The sequence below is a fragment of the Carcharodon carcharias genome, chromosome 13 (assembly GCF_017639515.1).
Source record: "Carcharodon carcharias isolate sCarCar2 chromosome 13, sCarCar2.pri, whole genome shotgun sequence".
In the NCBI taxonomy this organism is placed as follows: Eukaryota; Metazoa; Chordata; class Chondrichthyes; order Lamniformes; family Lamnidae; genus Carcharodon; species Carcharodon carcharias.
Window position 1 is genome coordinate 11,341,056 of NC_054479.1, and position 25,499 is coordinate 11,366,554.

Sequence of the window (25,499 nt, forward strand, 5' to 3'; positions counted from 1 at the left end):
TCACGTGACATGATGTAGCAGTCTGCAGCAGGCGGAAGGACACAGACATGTAAATAGTATCAGAGGCTAAAACAACATGCGGGTGAAAAAAAAGCCAGACCCCAGAAAAATTGTACGGCTCGTGAATCATATAAAGTTCTTGGCTGTATGTCAAAGGAATGTCCTCTTTCCTCAAATCAACCTCTGGTCTGTGTGGGGAACTATATACCGCCGGCGGAGGCAAGCAGCTCCACTGGGCAGGGAAGCGTGCAGAGGACAGCCTGGCCCACGTGATTGAAATTCCTCAGCTCTTGTCCCGCCTTCTCTAGGTGCCAATTGGTCCGGGCCGGCAGAACAGTGGGATGCTGCGAGGCGATTGGCCCGTCCGGGCTCTCCGTCAATATAATTGACGTACCCGGGGGGGGCGGGGCAGGAGACGGAGCAGGTGGAGTGGGCGGGGTTGTGGCGCGGCGATTGGCCCGGGCCAGCTGTCAGTCAATAGAAGCGAGGAGGGGGGGGCGGGATCGGCGGCGCGAGACCACTCGGGGATTGGATCGCCCGCGCTGTCAGTCAATTTAAGTGACGTAGGAGGAGGGGGGCGTGAAGAGTCAGCGGGTGGCGCATGCGTACATCTAGCCAGCTGAGTCCAGGGGTAGGAGTTGTGGGGGGGGCTTTGAGCTATCCCTATACTGAATGTTACCGGTCGCTGATTTAGTTCCCATTCCCTCTGTATCCGCACTGACGGCAGAAATGGCTCAGATCCTCCCCATTCGCTTCCAGGAGCACCTGCAGGTAAGGGGCAATAAATTAATGCGAAGGGGGGGGAGGGGTTTAAATAAAGGGGGAGAGGATGAGAAACCCCCAGACCCGGTTGTTAGGCAACAGCGGCCTAGTTGTGGGAAAAGCCTGGGGCTAGGAGTTTAAGGGGGGGGGTATTTGGAAATGCTCTTTCCTCAAATAAACCTAACGATCTGTGTGGGGATTCGGTCAATATAAACCCCACCCCCTTTTTTTCCTCGCAATCGATTTTAATCGGACCCCTACCCCCCCACACCCCTACCCCCCCACACCCCTACCCCCCCACACCCCTACCCCCCCCACACCCCTACCCCCACCCATACCTCCCAGGGGCTGTTCGGCCAGGGGGTGCTTCACTTGGGGGGGGGGGAATGTTTTATTGGCGATGATTGTCAACGGTGTGATTGGTGTGCGGGAGACCGGGACCGCACTGCACCCGGGAATCGGGGAGGGGAGGGGAGGAGGGGGTGGGATGGGGGGGGGGAGGGGGGTAGATGGAGGGTGACGTTAGACCGAGTGGAAAAACAGCCCCTCTCTTCAATACATTTGTACATGTTCTTCATGGAATTGATGACTCTGGATTGGGGAAGGAGGGGGAGGGGGGGGGTGCAAGGAATCGAAACCGTTTACCTTTCTTCCCCCCCCCCCCCCCATCCCTCCATCCATCCTAACCCAGGGATATTTTTCGTGCCTTATTCACACGAATGAATGGAATAAAAGCGCCTGCCCTCTTTTTTTAAATCTCCCATTGGAATGGTCAGTCCCTCTCACCCACTCTCTCTCTCTCCATCATATTCCAAACCAGCTGCTCCACTGCAGCGGGAACAGGCTTAGTCGGTGCAATAAACTTGTTTACTTGGGGGGGGGGGGGGGGGGGGCAATTTGCTGTTTTTTTTAAAGTAGAGTAACTCTACATCGGTCTGTCTTCATGCTCTATTGTATTAACTAGATTGAAGTAGAAATCTGTTCAGCTGATGCAATGTGTTTTTTATATATATATATATATATATATATGTGTATATATAGTACAGATTTTATCTCCGTTTCGCAGTTCGTTGTCATTGCGTAATAATCCTGCCTTAAATCAGCTGTTTCCATTAGTTAGCTTTGCAGCAATTGGACTGTCCACATTTTCTACCTTGTGATGTAGTGCGGGGAGCTTCGCTCTGTTTATCTACCTGCATCTTCGTTTAATCCCTCCAATGGCAGTAAAATTCTTAGTGAAGCTGTGTCGTGCGGTGTTAGTATAAAAACAGGAAAATGCTGGGAAAACTCAGCAGGTCTGGCAGCATCCGTGGAGAGAGGAACAGAGTTAACGTTTCGTGTCTGTGTGACCCTTCTGCGGTGTTGGTGTCGAGATTATACGAGGGCACTCGGGCAGGGATTAAAATCTGTTTTTCCCCATTTAAAATGTCTTTTTGCATAAATTTAAATCAGGGCTTCAAGAGTTCCGTCTTGCTATGACAATCCCTCCAACTAGTTTGCAGCCTTCTGCATGCTGTCACTATTTTAAGCCAAGGGTTTTAATATATCTTTCGTCGGTAGCATCGTACTTGAGATACTTACTTCCCCCTTACGTTCCCAACCGAGTTTCCAATGTTGGCATTGGGCAGTCAGTACAGTTTAATTAAAGATTGCTTTCTGACTTTCCTGACATCTCTTCCCGCCCGCAAGAGCAGGATCATATTTGTCGCAATGGCCGTTGATCGATGGTTTACAAGATGGTCGAACGTTTAAATGACTGTCAGAATCCTTTGCTGTTTAGTGTACAATGTTTGGTTGAGCTTTCCTTTACATTTTTCAGTTCGTTCATAGTACTCAAGTGGTGCCTAAGCGATTTGTGCCTTCCTGTGCTTATTGTCAAACGCACGAATTGTCTTGTGCTTCATTTCTCGTCACTCCTCAATACCTGACGACTGCCTCGTAACCTTAACCAACCTTCAAATAGGTTTTTAAAAAAGGCTCTCAGTAATAACTAATCCTATTGCAAAATCACAAAGGGTGATGTACGTCTTGGAGGTATGTGGGGACACGAGCAAAATACATCTTCCACAAGAAATAGGAGCAAGCGCATGGCCCATCAAGCCTTTACTGCCATTCCGTACGATCATGGCTGATCTTGGGCTTCAACACTTTTCCCTCCTGCTCCCCATATCTCAATTCCTTGAGACAATATCTGTCTATCCCAGTCTTAAATGTGTTCCATATCAGAGCATCAGCAACCCTCTGGGTTAGAGAATTCCAAAGATTCTCAATCCTTTGAGTGAAATAATTTCTCCTTGCCTCAGTCTTAATGATCTGCCCCTTATCCTGAGATAGATTCCTGATCAGTGGAAACAAAAACATGGGGCCACAATCCCCAGATGACAGAGTAACACTACATATTCTAACTTCAACTGATGCAAAACACATTTTCTTGGATTGTGCATGGAGCTTCCCTGGTATTGAGAATGCATAGTATGATGCATCTCATTGCATTTGAGTTGCTTTTCAAATAGTAATTATATATTGATGTTTACTTACAAAGTTAAGCTTGGATTGATCTGGGGCATAATAGATTCTGCAAATGCAATAATTATAATTGTAGGATTCTAGTTTTGGATAACAAGCAATGCTCAGTGGTTCAGATGGTTAGACCAGTGCAACTGTAGCCCTTGATTACTGGCTGTGTATCATATAAAACATTGCACACTCCGTTAGCAACAATAAATGTAGCCTGTTTGTATTCTCTTGGTACTGCCCTAATATTGGTAAGGTATTCCTAGATTTGGATAGTGCATCAATGTCTCTATAAAGTTGATGCTGTAACTCTAAATTGAAAAACAAATATAAATATGGACTTGTCTCTATCTTGGGACTTGTACTTTTAATACCTTGAGGGCTGGACAAGGGTTGTTTGAGGCATTAGCAAATCTTTCAGTGAAATCTTGAATTTGAAAGTGTTGTAGATGCCTTTTAAAGAGTTTACGTAAAAGTAGTTTGGAAATGTCAATACACTTGTAGGTGTGACCAGTGTATTCTTGATTAGCAAACATTTGTGGTTGAGGCTGTGATTTGATTTAGCACTGAGCAGAGGCAAAGTGTAGTACTTGTGGATAAAAGCAGAATACTGTGGATGTTGGAAATTAAACAAAAACAAAATGCTGGAAAAACACATTCTGCTTTTTTACCTTAATGCCATGATCAGCACCTCCTTTAGCCCAAATTACTACCATTGACACCCCCTTCGTCCTTTTTGCTCATGACATCTTTGTCAGTCTCTCCTTTGCTGCCTTCTATCCAGCTTCAACTGCTCCATCTCTTCTCCCCACCCCCCCCCACATCATATTTTTACTTCGCTTTAGCTCTGAAGAAGTCTGACGGACTTTTGAAATAGGGATGTTCGCTGATTGTGCAACGTTCAGCACCATTCGCAACAACTCATACTGAAGCAGTCTGTGTCCAAATGCAGCAAGACCTGGACAATATCCAGGCTTGGGCTGACAAGTGGCAAGTAACATTTGTGTCACAAGTTGTCAGGCAATGAACATCAACAAGAGAGAATCCAACCATTGCCCCTTGACGTTCAATGGCATTACCATTACTGAAACCCCCACTATCAACATCCTTGGGGTTACCATTGACCAGAAACTGAACTGAGCTAGCCATATAAATACTGTGGCTACAAGAGCAGTTCAGGGGCTAGGAATCATGCAACTAGTAACTCACCAGCTGACTCCCCAGTGCATATCCAGCATCTACAAGGCACAAGTCAGGAGTGTGATGGAATACTTCCCACTTGCCTGGATGAGTGCAGCTCCTACAACCCTGAAGAAGCTTGACACCATCCAGGGCAAAGCAGTCCATTGAGTGGCACCACATTCACTCACTCCCTCCACCACTGACGCACAGTAGCAGCAGTGTGTACCATCGACACGATGCACTGCAGGAATTCACCAAGGCTCCTTAGACAGCACCTTCCAAACCACTGCCACCTAGAAGGACAAGGTCAGCAGATAGATGGGAACACCACAATCTGGAAGTTCCCCTCCAAGTCACTCACCATCCTGACTTGGAAATATATCACTGTTCCTTCACTGTTGCTAGGTCAAAATCCTGGAACTCCCTCCCTAACAGCGCTGTGGGTGTACCTACACACATGGACTGCGGCGGTTCAAGGCAGCTCACCCCCACCTTCTCAAGAGCAACTAGGGATGGGCAATAAATGCTGGCCTAGCTAACAAAGCCCAAATCCTGTGAATGAATTTACAAAAAAGAAACGTTAAATCTGTTTTTCTCTCAACAGATGCTGTTAGACCTGCTGAATTTTTCCAGCATTTACTGTTTTTGTTGTAGTACTTTTGGCACAAGTTAGGAATATCCCATTGAATGGTATGACAATTGGCTGCCTTCTAGAGGCAGGTTGAAAGATACTGAGAAGATGGATAAATAGGATTAACTATTTCAAAGTGGGTTTTTGTCCAGTGGTCACAAATTATAATGGCTGCAAAACATTTTCTTTAAACTGACTAGAAGAAAAATGAATGAACAGCTGGATACAGCTCTACAGTCAATTCTTGGTTTTGCAGCAGTTCCCACACTAACACTGGTGATGCCAACAGGCTATGGTGAATCTGATTGGTCTGATTATACCCCCCTGATGTGTATGATCAGCAATGATGGTTATCAAGAATGGATTCCTACCCACTTTTTCTTTCCCCTTGAGGTCGCTGAGGCCATTTGTGGCTTAGTCTTAACGCAAAACAACTCAAATCATTGAATCTGGGTTCTGTTCAGGTCTCTACACTGGTCAAACTTAGTATTGTGGAGGAACCTTGGGTGTTTTGGTATCATGGGCATCTATTTTAAAGTTTTTAGACTGCCAGAGCAACATCAAATCTACAGTATGTGATGGACCTTTGGGATCTCAGCTGCCTTGGTAAAGTGTCAGTCTCTTGAGTCTGTAAGCTGCAGTTCATTCTTCATGCTACAACAGTAACAAATGCCTTGGATTAACCATTGTAAGGGCATAGGGAAACCAAAATGTGAGCAAAAAACTGTGGCCCCTCCTGGCTTTTGCTGTTAGATTATCCTAGAAAAAATTTGAGTAAGCACTTGGTGTTGTGTAAAACAGAAATGGAAAAAATCACCGCATTTGAATAAGCATTTACCCCAACAGCAGCTTGTATATTTATATAGTGCCTTTAACGTAATAAATCATCCAAGGTGCTTCACAGGAGCATTTTACAACAAAATTACACCAAGCCACTTAAAAGCTTGGCCAGGCAGGCTGTAAGGAGCGTCTTGGAGGAAAACAAGTTGTAGGGAGGGAATTCCAGAGCTTAGGGCCTGGGCAACTGAAGGCACAGCCGGCAGCAGTGGAACAGTTGAGATCGGGTGCCCGAGAGGTTAGAATTAGTTGAGCTCCTGTTTTGGAGGGTTGTGGGGTTGGTGAAGGGGGAAAGGCTGTGGAGGGGTTTGAAGGCAAAGATGAGAATCTTAAAATGTCAATTTGTCAGCAAGCACAGGTGAACAGAACTTGGTGCAATTTTAATACACAGGTATCAGCTTTTGGATAACATGTATATGGAGGGTAGAATGTGGAACACCAGCCGGGAGTGCATTGTAATAGTCAAGTCTAGAGGTAACAATCATGATTAGGGGTTTTGGCAGCAGATGATCTGGAGGTGGAAATAGTAGCCTTTGATGGTATGAATGAGGTTGGAAGCTCATTTCAGAATCCAGTACGACACCGAGTTTGCAAACAGACTGGTTTAATCTTGGACTGTTGTCAGGGAGAGTGATGGAGCTGAGTGGTGACCAGAAACAGTGGCTTCAGTCTTCCCAATATTTAGCCGTAGGACATTTCTTTCTGCTCATCCAGTACTTTCCAACAGCAGTATGGTATTTTCACTGATGAATTGCTACCAGTTGGTGTGAAAATGGGATTTTTCAGCATTCAATTCTTAAGATGTTCACTTCAAAAGTTACCAGTAATTTTATCAAGGGCCACAAAAGCAAGGTTATCTTGCTAAGTGACCACATGAAGTAATACAGAAATATGCTGCAGCATTAAGATCGGAACTGGGTTTGCACCCATTATCCAAAGCATGATTGAGTTTTCAGTTGTCACTGAGCAGCTGCTAATTCAAGACTGGATATTTCCAGCTGAGTTGGTACAAACTATCTTCCACTGGAGGAGAACAAATAGAGAACAGTATTGAAGCTGTGCCCTGTCAAATTCCCATACCTGGGTGAACTGTGAATCTCAACTAGTAGAGTTTAAAAACAATTTAATGGTGGAACAAGTGCCCATAAGATGCATTTTCCCTCGACCACTCTAGTATTCCATTACTGATATCATGGATGTTGCCATACTTTCGTATACCCCTTCATGGGATGGGTGCCACTTGCCAGCATTTGTTGCCCATCCCTAATTGCCATTGAGACTAAAACAAATCCGTTTTATTTACAAATAGCAGTCAATGACTTTTAAACACGTATGAAATCTTGTGGGCCTTAGCACTGACTTGAGGCCCTAATAAATGTACAGGTATTGGCCAATGCCATGTGCTAAATCCTTTGTACAGGCCTTCCTCTATGGAACTTCTGAGGGAGGAGAGAGTGCCTATCTTCTGTATTTTGAAATACTGTAACTTTCGTTTTAAAATTGTTTTCTAACTAGTTGGGATCTGAAACTAACGATGTAATTTCCCAGGCAAATCCATTAATGAGAACATTTAGCAAAAATAAAACTTTAAATAGCCAGACTGTCTCTTGGGGATAGGATAATTTCATAAGCCTGCTGAACAAATAAGTTTTTGCAATGTAGAACTAGTACTCACTACAATAGTATTCAGTACAATACTGAAATTAATCTTCTGAATAAGGATGCGGACTGATCCTCATGCAAGTAAGACTGGCACATTGAACTCTGCAGAAGTGCACAGAGCAACACTATGGATCATGTAATTGTCAAAAACTTAAATCTAGACAATGTGAACTTCCAAATTCTGGTTCATGTGTCTGACATGTCTTGTTTGCTAAAGCCTTGGAGGGAGTACAGCTAATACTATGGTATTGCAATTAACTATATAGAAAATGAAGATTGCCATATCACACCAACTTTTTTATTCATTCATGGGATGTGGGCATCACTGGCTAGGCCAGCGTTTATTACCTATCCCTAATGGCCCTTGCTCAGAGGGCAGTTAAGAGTCAACTACATTGCTGTGTGGAGTCATGTGTGACCAGGTAAGTACAGCAGATTTCCTTGCCCTAAAGGGCATTAGTGAACCAGTTGGGTTTTTACAACAGTTGGCAATGGTTTCATGGTCATCATTAGACTTTTATTTCCACGCCATCAAATGACTTTTATTTCCAAATTTTTATTGAATTCAAATTCCACTATCTGCCATGGTAGGATTCAAACGCAGGTCCCCAGAGCATTACCCTGGGTCTCTGGATTACTAGTACAGTGATACCACTACACCCATAGCCTCCCTTGATATGCAACACCTGGAAAGTGTTGTCTCAAACTCTTAATGCTCAGGGTTGGTGTCTGCCTTGATTAGAATTTAGAGGGGTAACTCTTTTGAGTACAAACCTGTTTCCATCTGTTTCAGATGAAGTTATATCGTTTCATAGTTTGCCATTGTGAGATTTGAACTCTTGATAATCTTTTAAAATGAAAACAATTAAACTAATTGAACTCTTGATACTCTTTTTGAGTAAACCTGTTTCCATCTGTTTCAGATGAAGTTACATTGTTTCATAGTTTGCCATTGTGAGATTTGAACTCTTGATCTTAGGGTTACAAACCCAGTACCATAACCACTTGGCTATTTAGGCCAAGCCTAGAATTTAGAGGAGTAACTCTTTCGAGTACAAACCCGTTTCCATCTGTTATTTCAGATGAAGTTACATAGTTTGCCATTGTGAGATTTGAACTCTTGATCTTGGGGTTACAAACCCAGTACCATAACCACTTGGCTATTTAGGCCAAGCCTAGAATTTAAAGGAGTAGTTGCTGACACTGCCTCCAGCTGTTAAGTGGGATACTTTGTGAAGAAGATACACACATGGTCATTCAGTTTCATGACACATTGCCCTGTCTATCAGCCTGCTGGTGTTCTGATCCCTATTGTCAACTTGAAGCTTGTTTTGTGATCATCTGCTGCCTCACTTTTGGAGAGGAGGAATCACAGTGCAAAAGAGGCCCTTTGGCCTATCGAGTCTGCACCAACATGTGAGAAACACCTGACCTACCTAATCCCATTTACCAGCACTTGACCCAAAGCCTTGAATGTTATGATGTGCCATGTGCTCAGCCAGGTACTTTTTTTAAGGATGTGAGGCAACCCGCCTCCACCACCCTCCCAGGAAGCGCATTCCAGAGCGTCACCACCCTCTGGGTAAAGTTTGTTTTCTCACATCCACCCCCCCCCCCCTCCAAAAACCTCCTGCCCCTCGCCTTGAACTTTTGTCCCCTCGTGACTGACCCTTCAACTAAGGGGAACAGCTGCTCCCTGTCCACACCTCTCATAATTTTGTACACCTCGATGAGGTCACCCCTCAGTCTTTTCTGCTCCAACAAAAGCAACCCAAGTCTATCCAACCTCTCTTCATAAAATGTTTCATCCCAGGCAACATCCTGGTGATTCTCCTCTGCACCCCCTCCAGTGCAATCACATCCTTCCTATAATGTGGCGACCAGAACTGCACACAGTACTCCAGCTGTGGCCTGACTAAGGTTCTATACAACTCCATGATATCTCTACTTTTTGTGACCTATGCCTCGATTGATAAAGGCAAGTATCCCAAATGCCTTTTTCACCACCCCACCAACAGAGAATTATGGAGATATGCTGAGATCCCTTTGTTCCTCAGAAATTTCTACTGTCATACCATTCGTTGAATACTTCCTTGTGAAATTGCTCCTTCCAAAGTGTATCCTTGGTGTCAAATTTTATCCATGCTGATTTACAAACCTGGGGATTGTCTATGTGTGAAACTGAGCCAGATACTGTAATACCCTCCACAAATGCTAGTTAACCAGTTCATTGTACTGATGGGACCTGGAAGGGTAACCTGTTTCTTGCCAGAATCTGGTCGTACTTTTCCCAGGTGACCTTGAAAATCACTGGGTCACTAGGTGGGAGTTTTCATGCTACAAACCTGGCTTAGATAACTAAACTGAGATGCCATCCCAAGAGCTTAGTCTGTGCCAATTTTTTGATGTGGTTTAAATCAGTGCCCAATAGAAATTGCTGAGTGGCCACATGGCTATAGTGACACCAATTTAGCCACATGCACCAAGGTTAGTAGCAGCTACCTGGCCTATAGAATACAGGGTAATGTGTTTCACAAGGTAATATATTTCACATGCATAATCAAGGAAGTAAAGCACTCAGCTTTTGTCTTGTTGTTTTGCCAACAGCTTGTATTTGTATAGCATCTCTAATGCAATGAATTGGCCAAAATTGCTTCACGGCATTAAAAGAAAAAACTGACAGTCATATGAGCTGGGGCAAATAACAAACCAGATTCTTGGCATTTAAGTATTGCTGGCAAGGGCAACATTTCCTGCCCTTGGAGGAGGAGGTGGTGGTCCACCTTCTTAATTGCTGTCCATGCAAAATAGTTACACCCACAGGGCTTTCTGTAGCAGTTTTCAATATTGAGCAGCATTGCTGGGCCACTTCACTGGGCAGTTGAGTCAATCAAAATGTGGATCATGGATCATGTGGGCAGGACTGGATAAGGATGGCAGATTTACTCCTGAACGAGTTTAGTGAACCAGATAGATTTTTATGATCTGGAAGCTTAATGATTGAGCATTTTATTTCAGATTTATGAATTAAAAGTTTCCCCAGCTGCCATGGTGGGATTTGAACTCCTACCTCTGGAACATTAGCTCAGGCCTCTGGGTTATTAGTCCAGTAACGTTACGATGCTACCATTCCTCCTAAAGAGGTAAGTTCAAAGGAGCGTCTTACAGAAGGTTGAAGGATATTCCAGAGCATAGGGTCATAGCAGCTGAAGTCATGGCCATCAGTGGTGGAGCAAATTGGGAATGTCAGAAGGCTCAAATTAAGAGGTTTGTGTGGCTGGTCGAGATTAGACATAGTCAAATGAGGCTGTAGAGGGATTTGAAAACTAAGGTGAGAATACCAAAATCAAGGTGATGCTTAACCAGGTGTCATTGTAGATCAGGGAGCAGTGGTGATGGTGGAACAGTAATTCAATTTGGGATGCAAGCAGCAGAGATTTGAATGTCCAAGTTTACAAAAGGTAGAACATGGAAAGCTGGCTGGGAGTGCATTGCAGTGGTACAAGTCTAGAGATAACAAAGGCATGAATAAGGGTTTCAGCAGCATGTCTGCTGAGATAAGGAATCATGCAATGTTATATAAGTGGAAATTGATTTTTTGATTCATGGGATGTGGGCTTCACTGGCTGGGCCAGCATTTATTGCCCATCACTAGTTGCCCTTAAGAAGGTGATGGTGAGCTGGATGGTGTTAATAATGATGGCACATATTTGGTCTGAAGCTCATCTATCTAATAACACACTAAGGTTGTGAAGCCTGGTTCTGCCACACTTTTTGGAGGCTGATGGAATCGATGTCTAGGAGCAGTTTTCAGCAGAGACCCTCATGCCCATTATAAGCATATATCAAATATCAATGAGTATTGAGGTCAAACGTCCAATGACTATTACTCTTATTCTGAAATGCAGTTGGCCACATCTGACTTCCCAATTAACCATCTGGCAAGTGGCTACTGGGATGAGTTGACCCACAAAGGTGAGCATGTCAATACCAATACCAGCTAATGGGAACACTGACTTCTCCAATTTGGTTTAGTAGAGGTGGCCGTTTGCCCATTGAATTAAAGTGCTTGGCCAAATCCAGAGGAGATGTTGCCTATGATTTTATTTGGGTAGATTCATCAAACCTGGAATCTTGTTGACTCAATTTATTGCACATGAAACATGAGTTTATATGAAATGTAGCTGGTGCAGTTTATTTGTAAGAAACTTAAATCAGTCTTGCTCTTTTGTCTAAACTGGCAGTATTCAAATTTGTCCACAGGTTGAATCTGGTACATAAGCCACTCTTTGACCCAGAAAGAATCTCAATATATGGCATTCAATCCATCTGTTTAGCTACTTTAAAGCTTTGCTGTCCTTGGAAGGTTGGAAACTCTATTTCCTGAATGGGTTAGACCAATGTGAGAGCATCCTCTTTGGTAAATACTGCTCCCAGTTTGAAACAATGCTCTGGGCTGAAGGTTAGAAGTGAGGCTAAATGTTGCATTGTTGAATCTGCCAAGTGACACTGGACATAAAAGCAGACAATGGTGAAGGCTACAGAAGCTAGTGCAAGCTGGTTAGAGGTATAGGCAGCCAACCATTTATTGCCAAAAAAATCTAAACAGCAAAACAAGTGACCTGTTGTGATTTTGTAGATTTTACAATAATTCAGGTACATTGAAGAGTCATTTGGGCTCAATGTTAACTGTCTTTCTCTCAGCAGATGCTGTCAGACCTGAGTTTTTCCAGCAATTTGTTTTTGTTTCAGATTTCCAGCATCTGCAGTATTTTGCTTTTGACATTGTATATTGTAGTCATTCACACTGTTTTGTTTGCCCTGCCCCCTTGCTATGTGCTGAAGCTTTCTGACTTAGCTATCTGTCTCATCCCTTCAGTGAGGATTTTTACTACAATTGAAATCTCAGGCTGAGAAATGCTCTCCAGAAGGTGCCCAAGGCTATACAAGTTGAAATAACTGGGAGAGTAGTGATTTTTTTTTTGACTCCAATCATAAAAGATGTTTGAATTGGAGTTGTATGACTGACCCTCTATTTAAAATGCAAACATTTTGGGAATGTTCTGCTCTCACATTTAATCTAGGCATGTTTTTAAAAACTGGTTTAAAGTAAAATAGGCACATGACCCTGTGTGCACTCAGTTGAAGTCATACCATAATGTTAGTTTGTTTTTTAAAAAACATTAAATTTGACAACTGCTATGCGTAGTATTTTTGGGGAAGATTTAAGGCAACTCCAGAAGTTTGTACTTCACTGGGGCAAAGATTTGAGCTGCTGGGCTAGGTAGCTAAATAGTAGTGGCTGTTTGAGAGAAGATTTTTTTTTTAATCTCTAGTTTTCAGGAAAGAAACTAATTTGCAAGGGGCAAGAATTGGAGGATTGCAGTGTTCTAGAGGGCTTGTGACCACTTCCAAGTAATAATGATCTTGCGCTATGTATCAGACTACCACCAATTATTTTATGCTTTATACTGTCACATGGAATTAGTTAAACCTTTGGATTATATAGATTTGTTTTGCATTCAACTAATGCTCAAGCCACCTCCATGCTTGTAGTTATCAGATAGAAAGTTCTTAATTACAAGGACAGTGGGAAGTAGTGGCTCAACTTGCATTTATATAGTGCTTTTAATGTAGTAAATGTCCCAGGCACTTGACGGGAGCATTACCAAATAAAACTGGGCACTGAGTCATATAAGCAGATATTGGGACAAGTGACGAAAAGTTTGGTCAGAGGTTTTAAGGAAAATCTTAAATGAGGTGGAAAGATGTAGAGAGGAAAATTCAAAAATTAGGTACTGGGCAGATGATGGTTACCAATGGAAGAGGAATTATAATTGGATGTGCAGGAGGCCAGAACAGATGTGGCAGAGTTTGGAAATGGGGAGGGGTGAGACCATGGAGTGATTTTTAAAATTAGGATAACTTTAAAATTGTTGCAGAATTGGCAGCTAATGTAGGTCAGTGAACACTATGAGGGGGAGGAGGTGGAGTATGGAGGGGGGGTGGTGGGAAGAGGAGGATGGGGGTGGGCCTGTGAGAATGTGCTGTAAGCTGGAAATGGGTAACTGTTTTGAATGAGCTCAAGTTTAGAGGGTGCAAGGTATGAGGATTGCCAGGCGAGCATTGGAATCCTGATTTTCTGCATTTTGGAAAGTGCGACAATATTGAGTAAATACTATTTTTAAAAGGTGCAGGAACAGACATGAAGTTTCAAATACTAAATCTTTGAAGGTGGCAGGACATGTTGGTAATGCAACTAAAGTATTCTAGATGTTTTAATTGTTATAAATAGCAGCATGAGGTAGAGGTTTTGCTTAAATCTTTAAACTATTGGTTAGATCTCAGCTAGAATATTGTCTATTTCTGAGCATCACACTCAGAATGGATGTCAGGTTTTGGAGATTTAGCTAGAATGGTACAAGGGTTGAGGGACTTAATTTATGTGGAGAAACAGAAGCTTGGACTATTCTCCATGAAGCCAATAAAGGCTAAAGGGGGATTTGAGGTGCTAAAAATTATGCAGGATTTTATTAGAATCGGTAGAGGAAAAACTGTTTTCCACACTGGCAGGAGGGTCAATAATCAGCAGATGCCAATTTTAGAATTTATTTATTGGAATGTGGGTGTCATTGAGGTCAGCATTTGTTGCCCATCCTTAATTGCCCTTGAACTGAGTGGCTTGTTAGGCCATTTCAGAGGGCAGTTAAGAATCAGCCATATTACATGTGACTCCAGACCCACAGCAGGGGAAACCAGGTAAGGTTGGCAGATTTCCTTCCCTAAAGGGACATTCGTGGACCAGATGGATTTTTACTACAATCAACAATGGTTTCATGGTCACCATTACCAAGACTAATTCCAGATTTACTGAGCTGCCATGATGGGATTTGAACCAGTGTCCCCAGGATATTAGCCTGGGCCTCTGGATTACTTTGGGTTCTGTCGAAGGGTCATGAGGACTCGAAACGTCAACTCTTTTCTTCTCCGCCGATGCTGCCAGACCTGCTGAGTTTTTCCAGGTAATTCTGTTTTTGCTCTGGATTACTAGTCCATTACCATCACCACCACCACCACCCTGCCTTTGGTTCCATCGCACTTTTCAACCATGATCTCAAGCCAAGTCACGTGATCTGTAATCTCTGAATCGAACACTATCCTGAGTTGACTTTCGTTCCCCATTCAGCTCTTCTCCAGTGGGTGTAGGTTGATGACCTGTCCTATCCAAGCCTGGGCTGAAAGATATTAAATATTCTGGATTGGGCAGGGTGGATAAGGAGAGAGGAATGTTTCCACTTGCAGGAAAATGTGAAACAATAAATCCAGTAGGAAATTGAAGAGAAATTCTTTACTTAGCGGTTAGAATGGTTGAAGTAGGAAGTGGTTGAGGCAATAGCTTAAATGCTCTCTGAAGGAAACTGGGCAAATAGATGAAAAACGAAGAGATCAGCTGAAAGCCTGAGATGAAGTAGATGGCAGGAGAAGCTGGAATTATTTAGGCCAGTAGTACACTTAAACTGAGTGTCTTGAACTTGTGAAGTCTGACAGTTTCCCATTTGTCAAGTGTGCATTAGTTCCACAATTAATTAAAACCAGTAATCAAATGTCTGCTGCAATGCTGTGTAAACCTTTTCATTTGGCTCCTATAAACTCGGCAAGCCTTTCTTTGCCATGCAGTGCCTATGTAAACCATAATATAATTGCTTCCAGGTTTGAGATGGGGCTGAATCACACTGACATAATTCAGTTTGCTAAATTAACATTTTTGCTCCTGACAATGCATAAATTAGGGACTGTACGTGAATAACAGATTTTCATGTGAGAATCATGATCTGGTTCATTCAGTTCTCTAACTTTTGCCCATAACACCAGGCTTGAATGTTCTATTTTAGAACTTGCTGAATAACAACTGTGGAATTTGTCCTCTCATTCTGTGACTTTATAAAGACTGGGAAGTTGTACAGGATGACTGGAATTTGCATGAAAGCATCTCTTTTATGCGGTGCTGGCTGGCTATGATAACTTTTGGGAAGGCTGGTCTTGAAGAATATTAGTCCTTTAAAGCTTGCAGGCCTTTCTTTGCATGCCAATGACATTTGATTTGAATTCAACGCATGCAGGGAATGATCTAGGTCCAAGCAATTCTTGCTGTCTGGCAATTTCTGAAAACATTGAAATTTTAAAAAGACGTCACTGAGTGGATGGCAGGTCTTCACTGCAGAATTTGTGTAATCCAGTGGAGCTTTCCACTACAGTTGAAGCTACTTGACTCATGTTTTAATTCTTCTCAACAGGAAGAAATCAGCAAGCAAAACCCTTGCATTTAGGGATTGATTTGGTGGGGTGGTGGGTGGGGTGTGGCAGGGAAGAGGCTGAAGCATTGTCCCTATGCATTTCCAGTGGGCTTGATTTGAACCAAAGTCCCCTAGCTGAAGGGTTAGTGTGTAACAAATGCAAACATCTTTCAATTTTCCCTGCCATTTAAAGCACCTGAGCTTTATACACCACTTATGTTAAAGTATTATAAATTTGGTTTGCCTCTAAATGGTAGAATAACATTAGCTGAGAGAAGCTTAGTTTGCCTCTTGTGGTTTCTTCAAACAGATGTGAAAAATGAGACTTGTGAAACCTGCTAATTGGCATCAACCGTGTGTTTTATGGTTGTGATTTCTGTTTTAAAGTTCAATTTAGCAGTTTCACTAAATTTCAATACATAACTCTGCTCCATCTGCCTGTTTTTAAGAAATGTTTTGACCATTTAGCACCTCTATATTTTGTGTTAGCAAATCAAGTACTGCAGGCGCTGGAAATACTGAGTATCTGCAGAGAACCAGTTAACATTTTAGATCAGTGGCCTGTCAGAACTGGATACTGCTTAATCTGCTGAGTATTCCCAGTGTTTTCTCTTTATTGTGTTATTGCAGTCGTGGATATTTGTTTTTAGTTGTTGTTCTTCAGATTTTTGAAGCTCCGTTTCTATATTGGTTTACAACTTTATCATTCTTTCTTGAAGTGGATATTGATCACTTTGAGGAATTTTAAATTATTGCAAGTTCAGATGCTAATTTTGCCCAATCTATTATTGAGTACCAACACAAATAGACCATTTGGCCCAGCTGGGCTATGGTGGCCCTTATGCTTCACATGACCCTCCTCCCACCCTACTACTTCTAACACTATTAGCATATCCCTTCTATACCTTCACCCTCATGTACTTACCTGACTTCTTAAATGCTTCTGTGGTATTTGTCTCTACTTTGTGGTAGCAAGTTTCACAATTTTATCACTCAGGATAAACTGTTTTTAAACCCTGAATTCCCAATTGGATTTATTCATGGCTATCTTATAGCCTCTATGTTTGGACTCCTGATGTCTAATTTGACATTGTGTACTGTTTCCTAGCCCTTTCCATTAAATGAGGCAGCTGTATTTGCAGATTTCACAAGCAAATGGAAGGCTTCTTAGTGTTATCCACAAAGCTAAATTCTGCTTTAAATGCCTATAAGTCAACGGCTGTAGTTCTAAATGGATAGAATTGCACTAGGAGTCCAATTATGCCAGAATCTGTTTAAAAACTGGATTTGACTTGGTCTTTGTAGACTAGCTGATCTTGGACCCTAGATCATTGTGACCTTTCATGTCAGTGTCTTGAGGCTTGAATGACTGTGTGCTGGCTGACCTGCACTGAAGTGAGTTTACCAGAGCCCTGTGAAATTTGAACATGGCTTCCTTAAATTTGTGCAGCTTCTATAATCTTTCTAAATTCTATTTAGCAGCAATTAGATATGCACTAAGTCTATTAATACTATAATCTTGCCTCCAATCAAGAATCGTCTTTTTGAAAGATGTCCATTTGACTTCTAGGCAGGACTGAGGAAGTGCTACACTGTCTTTCAAATGAGAGGTTAAACTGAGGCCCCTTCTGTGCACTCAGGGTGGACATAAAGGATCCATGGCACTATTTTGAGTGGTGGGGTGATCTAATACCAGAAACCTAATCTGGTCACTGTCACAACATTTATCACAATGCTGTTTGTGGCACTTGCTGTGTGCAAATTGGTTGCTGCATTTGCTAATTACAATAATGTCTATAAATCAAAGTACTTCATTGCCTGTAATGTGCTTTGGCATGTCCTGAGATCATGAAACATTTTATATAAATGTAAGCTTGTTCTTTTGTTGCAGAATACCAACTCATTAGACTTTTCTCTGCTTGTAATCCACAAAATAAACTTCAATTTTCTGGAATCTCCAACAAGAAATGTGGAGCTTTGCTGTCTTTCTGTAGACTGTGATGCAGCACAAGTATATTGTCAACTGTTCTAGGATCTGCAACACAAACATGGAGTCTAGCTGAAACACCTAACAATTCAGTGTTTTATGGTATAGTCGCATTAGAGTAGAGACTTTAGCATGTTGGTAACACATTCAGTTTACTGGGTTACATTGTACAGGAGAGGCATGAGGTTTATGCCCAGTGCCAAACAAGGCTACAATATTCAGTCACCTTCTGGATATAGCTTTGTAGAGATTGAAATCCTTGAAATGGACTCAAACTTTGAGCGTTATTCTCTTGACCTGGTACAGTTAGTTGCATTTTTGTATAGTATGTTAACCCCACTTGAGTGGTGATAGACATGTATTTGGCCACTGTACTCCTAAGTAATCCATGTAGAAAAATGAACCGCTTTGCACAGCAAGATCTCTCTAAGTGACGGATCAGTAAATCTGGGGTGATTGCAGGAGAAATTCTGACCAGGGTAACTTTGAATAATACCATGGGAATTTCATCAGTTCAGCCAGACAGGCTTTAGTTTTAACATTCAGAGATGCCATCTGTCAAATGTGATACTCCATCAGTACAGGACAACCCTAATTTTAATGCTAAGCCAAGAAACTGCTAAACATTTTAACCAGAAGCAGTACTGAGGCCTTTACATGCAGCTAATTTGGAGATTAAGAAACTGTTTTTAAACATATTTGGAAAGGCAGTACTGTTGAGATTCACTTCCCTAGTGAATGCACCATACTTGACCAATTGGGCTACCACAGTTGTCCTATTACTTGAGCTTGCTGCTTCTGCAATTATACGGCACTATCTGCAGCACCAGAGGTACTAATTCACATCTTGTCATTTTTCCAAATTTATTATAATTAGCAATGTCTTTGGCACTGCTTACAGTATTGCACTTGCACAATTGGAACAGCTTCCTCAGCTAGGAAAGATGTTGATAAGATGGAAACTTTTATGAAGCAGATTAATTGGAATTACTGGAAAGTTGCTAGAGTTTTCTCTCGTCTGCTTTTGAGAAGAATCTTGTTTTAACGTTAAAAGCTTTTTCTGTTGTGCAAATTCCTCAAGGAAAGTATTACTGTTGCTTGACCCAAACATGTTCAAGGGGAAATCATTCCTCTTGCACACTAAAATGTTCTTGAAGCTCTGACCTGCTCTGTGATATTTATTCTGTAGGTATTACTTGTGTATTTTCATGTGAAAATACACAACTTTTCATAAGCGATAGTGAAAGTGAGTGGTGAAACTCCCCAACCTTGAACTCTGAAGGCAAATCCAAATTAATTCGGGATACCCTGGTTGAGATTTACTAATTTGGCATAGGGTTTAAGCCTGGACATAATTTAGCTGATTCTACATTGGGCTTTAAGAATAAGGTTCTGTTGACAAAATTATTCTTAATGTATTAGCAGAACTGATTTTGGTTATCCTTAGTAAAATTATTGTATTAAAATAGTCCAGGCTGGCCACCATAATGGTTCCAGCGGTACAACATGCACAACTCGTTTGAATTTGATTCTGTGGTGTTGGTGAAAGAAAACCAGAATCCTAACTTTTTTTTTAAGGTTAGTACAACTGATTAAAAATTCTAATCTGACCACAAATGTTTCAGAACTCTGCTAGCTTCTTGTAAAGGGAGAAATTATGGAGAGTTTTTTGCAAGCCATTCAATTGCAGGTTTCTATCTGGCTGCTTTGAACAGTCTTTATTTCCCCAGTAGAATGCTCATGTAAGATGTTTGAGCAAAAAAAAACCTCTAATTTAAATCAAGCAATTTAAGTACATGGTACAGGGGTTGTTTTCACTTCAAATTTAGCAACTTAAAATGAAGAATAGCTTTATTCCCCAAGACAGGAGAGCTGGTCTAAGTAGCCATTTGTTTGGTGCAAAGTGTCTACTCCAGTTTCCATAGCTTAATTTGAATTACCAGCTAATTTGCATTTTCAGTACTAAACATCTGTCATTGTACTTGGCTGTTTAATTCCAGTTACTGGGTAATTCATTCTCCTGGGCCAAATGACTCCAACCACCTCTAGATTGCAGTTTTAAACTTTGCATTCGTTGTAACTTTTAAATAATTGGTAACTTGGCATACTAGATTGTACCTTTTCCATTTAGGCATGGGATATTTGTCAGGGACTAAATCCCGTTTGTGTTGTTTTCCCCCCTCTCCTCTAAGCTCCAAAACCAAGGGGTGAATCCTGCCAACATTGGATTCAGTACCCTTACCATGGAATCGGACAAGTTCATCTGCATCAGGGAGAAGGTGGGAGAACAGGCACAAGTGGTGGTGATCGATCTGAATGATCCAACAAATCCAATTCGACGTCCAATATCTGCTGACAGTGTCATTATGAACCCAGCAAGCAAAGTGATTGCTCTGAAAGGTATGTCTCCAAGTATAACAACTGTGTTGAAGTAGCACAGCTTTGCTAATCACAAATTAGTAACTTGTGTATTCTTGGCATTAAGCACAATTATTGCTTCTTGCACACTTTTTTTGGTTACTGATTATATATTTTCCTTCCTGCATTCTTGTCTCAATTCAGATGGTGAGTTCTTTCTGTGTTCTGTGGTAGTTCTGTCTCCGTAGAAAGTGGGTCTTTTCATTATAAGCAAACCACATCAATTTAATGTTTGCACTGTGTTTTAATCTTGCTGTGAGCTAGATCAATTTCTAGCCAGATTGTTGGCAGGGGAATCGAAATCTCAACCTAGTCTAAAACAGCTTGAAGTGACTATGCTAATTGGGCAGGCAGGTCGCCCAAAAGTTTGACTAATACCTGCATTGCACTTTGTCTGCTCAGGGTGACCTCTAGCACCAGGCTTAAATTATGCAGGGCGTGCACCTTTTTATCATTTGACCACCTGATAGAGGTGGTTATGCAAATATTTCTGATACCTAGGCCAGTTTTATTTTCAAAGCAATGAGTTAATTTTAAGCCCTTTGACCAGAGATGTTGATTGTACATGATTGCACTTGTGAAATAGTTTAATAAGAGGCACTTCAGAAAGAAGGATAGTTCGCAAAATCTGTATCTGATAACTGATCACTCCTTTTCAGCTAGTTACTAAAATAGAAATAAATATTAATCTCAGCAATACTCAAGTTCTGCAGTACCAAATGACTAAATATTTAAATAACTCTTTGCTGAATGCTGTTCACACCAGGGATCTGATTAAGGCGACCATATAAAATAAGTTTTCCACCTTTAGAATCTCAATCATTACAGCACAGAAGGCCATTCTGCCCATTGTGTTCATGCTGGTCTTGACTTTAGAAAGTCAAAAGATTTCGGCTAGCTTTTAGCCTGCGGTAAGGTTACACTAAAAGCTGCCAGTATTCAAATGTTAACTTTTATTTTCATAGCTTTATTGTAAGCTATTGAAGTAAATTTAAATCCAATTGCTTTCTTTTCTGCATTTATTCCCTCTTTAAATTGTGACCATCTAGTTCAACCTAATGCATAAATTAGAAGTAGCCAATTAGTGAGATCAGCTTCATTTATATGTAAATAAGTCTGAAGCATTTTCAGTAATATAGTTGTCAGTCAGCATCTGAAAATACTTCCATTTATTCTGTCCATTTCATACCTGTTGAGACAATTTCACCATGCATGATGATTTACGAAGCAGTTTTATCTTGCTATTCCGAATTCCTTAGTAATGAGGAATGTTACAGCACCAGTTTGTACAAGCATGGTGATATCCACCTAGTGTTGGGGCTAATAGATTGAGCTTGCTGACTGAAGAGTAAGTCTGATAGTAATGATTTTCATTTTAATGCACTAATCATTAGTGGCACCAAAATAATAGCCAGATCCATGGCATTATTGCAGTCTGGTAATTGCACTGATCAGGTTACAGGCCAGTTTCTGCCGATCATTTACATTATTGCAAATTTAAAGCACTACGAACCAGAATAATAGACCCTTAGTATTGGCATTCTGCAATTTTATTAATACAAAGTTGTTAAATTTGTATTTATATTGTACCTTTACTGTACTAAAGCATCCCAAGGCACTTCACAGGAGCACTATCAAACAAAATTTGACAGCAAATCACAAAGCTATCAGGACAGATAACCAAAGGCTTGGCCAGAGGTAGGTTTTAAAGAGCATCTTGAAGGAGGAAAGAGGTAGGTAGATGGAGGTTTATGGAGGAATTCTGGAGCTTGGGGCCTTGGCAGGTGAAGGCTTAGCCACCAGTTGCGGAATGATTACAATGGAATTCCTAAAGGCCAGAATTGAACGGCAGATATCAGCAACACTTTTTTTTTAAAAATAAGGCTGTCTTGTCCTGCACCTGTGAGTAACCTGATTTTAAAATCACTGAAAATGAGTTGAAGTGACACTAGCATTTTAAGTTACTAGTTTTTTTTTGGTATGGAAAGACATTAAAACATGCCAGCTGGTGCCTACGTTTCTAAAACTGAGCCATTTGAAGAGCTTTCCCAGATCAGAAGAATCTCCATGTGGGTGGTCCTGATCTGGCCTCATTAAATCTTGAACCAGCAGAAAAGATCACAAAACATGGAATGTGGTTTTTAGGCATGTTTAGTTGCTTAAAATTACCTAATCTTTTATTGCTAGGTTAGCTGAATCTGTCTGGATTGCACTGATCACCAATATTGCTGATATAATCAAGCAAACCCCATGCTAGTGACGAGAACAAATGCTGTAGTAGTTGTCTTGCAGTGTAAATGGTTGACTTCTACAGTCATGGGACTAGGAGCTTTCTTTCACAAACTACTTCACCAAAGCCAAAATATAGAGTAAATGACAAACCACTGAAGATTTGTTGAAAATGAGTGGTTTGGGCAACTGTACCAGTAAATGAAGTACTTGTTACATTAATTATGGGTGTTGCAAACTTATCAGACATTCGTTTAAAATGTATTTCTGGTTGTGGTTTGCTGTCTGAAAATGACCTATTAATCTATGCATGTTTTGTGCTTTATGTGCTTTCTGCTCTAGTCTCCCATTGTCAAATTGTGAAGATGAGCCTTTGCAAATAAGCTTGCATTTCTCTTCTGGAGTGGCTCACTTAGTATCCAGAAGTGGAGTTTGCCTGAACGAACAACATTTCACTGTACTGTCGCTCAGATGTTGTATTGTAAAGGTTACATGTAGGATTTATTGGCATGCACTTTTTGATCAGATGGGTGATTCTGCCATTGTATCCGTTCTACTGACAGCTAAATTGTTTGAAGTTGCAGTGAACCAGGTGGATTTTCATGTTACAGAAGATGCTTGAAATGGAGATATGCACCTTTCTCTGTGGCGTTCTTTCTCTTTTAACACTTGCTGCCCCTGCCCCACCCCCACCAGTCCCTGAGCCAAGGTGGCCTGCAGCTACCCCATGAGTCTGTTGTTGTTCTAATTGCTGGTCAAAAAGCAACCACCTCACCAAGTCATTCATTCTCCCCAAAACAGAGGTGCTTTAGTTAACATATAACAGCTGATTGTTTTGCAACACACTGTGATGACCTGGTTCTAAGTGCATCGGTTTTATTATAGAACTGCATGTCATCAGAATGATCAGTCAGAAATAATTTGGCAATTGGTAGACTAGGAGAGTTCTGCAATTTAAAATGAGCAGCTGTATGAGTCAAACATGATACAGTTCTGTGCTATGTAGAATTGAATTTGGGTGGTGTTTCATGATCTAGATTACAAATTTAAGTTGGAAACCCATAGGCATACTAAAATCTACAAAATCTTTCTGTAGTTGCATCAGACATTTCCTCTTTTTTGATGTACTTGTGTCTGTTACTGTAGCTTTGCTAATGTGGCACTATTCCTTTTGGTTATTGGGTACTCCTATTAGAACACAGTTCATCAGGCACATTTGCACAAATTTCATGTTTGAAAACATCTTAGTTTCCCTCAATCATCTGTGTAAATATGGCTGTGCTGAAGTCATGAGATGAAGTACTGGATAGGAAACAAATGTGTAGCTGTTGGTCTGTCTTCAGCTGTGTTCCCTGACTAGTTAAGAGAAATCTATCATGAATAGAAAACTTTGTAGAAATGGCTTCGGACTGCACTTGCTAATAATTGCATTTTTGTATTGCTTGAGGTGTTATGCATTAATGCAGACTCCTGCTGTGTAAGATATTCCTTGCACTGCAAACTATGCAAATCTTGTATTGTTATGACCGATGCAGTTGGTAAAGCAGAGTTATTTAAAATTCCCAGAGGGAAATTTTAAACAACTGTCATAACCTATAATTTTATGTTTGAGATGCGACTCTAAATTCAGGAATCAGACCACCAGTTCTCGAGGCTTTACCTAAACTAATTGAAACATTTTATTTACACAGGTTAAGATATATACACATGGCTACAAATTACTACTATCATAGCTTTAACAGATTCCCAAACCAATCTCCATTTTAAGGCAACAGCAGCCTATAGACTTAACTAAACATCAAGCAAAGCATTTTCACCTTACGAATTCAAAATGAGGTTCTTCTCACTGGAGCCAGTTGGAGGCTTACAGCTGCCTTTTTGATCTCACATTGCAATCAGGTTACCCATGGCCAAGAAATATGGTGTTTGGGTTGATGCATTTTATATTGCTGCATCTAGAAGTGTTCATACTTGTATGCTACTTTAAAAACTGACCGCAAGGATTTCAAGTTACAAATGCCATATATAGTTGAACATTTGGAATTCTACTTTGTGTACATGTAGTGAGTGGAAAATCTTGTCCAAATGGTCTAATTTTTTTTCTTGCATACTAGCTGGAAAAACCCTACAGATATTTAACATTGAAATGAAGAGCAAAGTGAAAGCACATAATATGGTTGAAGAAGTGACATTCTGGAAATGGATCTCTTTGAACACTGTTGCCCTGGTAACTGAGACTGCAGTATTCCATTGGAGCATGGAAGGTGACTCTCAACCACAGAAGATGTTTGACAGACATGCAAGCTTGGCAGGCTGTCAGATCATTAACTACAGGACAGACCTTCAACAGAAGTGGCTGCTTCTAATTGGAATTTCTGCACAGGTAGATCGCTGTAGTAAGTTTTTTTTTAAAAGCCATATATCCTTAACTCATTGCGGTTTTGATTTCTTCCACTCCAAGTTTTAAAGTTATTACTACAGTTATCAGTGGCTAAGTTGAAGCATTGCAAGTGCATCCTTCAGATCGGAAATTTAGAATATAGGCCCTGTCTGCTTATTCAGGCTGACCTAATGATCCATGGCACTATTTCAAAGAGAAATGGTGCCCTGGCCAATACTTAATCCCTTGAGCAGCATCATTGAAACATGTTATCTCATTGTTGTTTGAGATCTTTGGAGGCTGCCACTTTCCTTATTGACTACACTTAAAGTAGTTTATGCCTATAAAGCACTTTGGGACATCTTGAGGTTGTGGAACGTGCTATACAAGTGCCTGTTCCTTCTCAGATGACCAGCTTTCCCCTTACTTCTTCCTAGCTAGTTTCAGGACCTTGAATGTTCCAGAGGGCTTTTGTAGCTGTTGTCTACATGTACTTAGAGGCAGAAAATAGAGGTATTTAACATTGGATTCCAGTTTTAATAATTTGTAGTCACAGATGCTCAAATCACACTTGCCAAAACTCTCTTCCACAATTTGCTTTTT

At 41.2% G+C, this 25,499-nt stretch overlaps 1 protein-coding gene across 4 annotated transcripts in view; it reads left to right on the top strand.

Annotated features, from left to right (window-relative positions):
• The first annotated feature begins 640 nt into the window (after positions 1-640).
• Positions 641-25,499, top strand: part of cltcl1 (clathrin, heavy chain-like 1) — a 69,309-nt gene continuing 44,450 nt past the window's right edge. For 2 of the 4 annotated variants that reach the window (XM_041202514.1, XM_041202517.1), the window contains exons 1-3: positions 642-771; positions 20,062-20,269; positions 24,631-24,899. In XM_041202514.1, the coding sequence (XP_041058448.1) occupies positions 673-771; positions 20,062-20,269; positions 24,631-24,899 (576 nt within the window). In that variant the 5' untranslated portion in view covers positions 642-672. Of the gene's footprint in view, positions 772-20,061; positions 20,270-24,630; positions 24,900-25,499 lie in introns of all 4 variants that reach the window. The other 2 variants (XM_041202516.1, XM_041202515.1) reach the window with 2 other exon arrangements.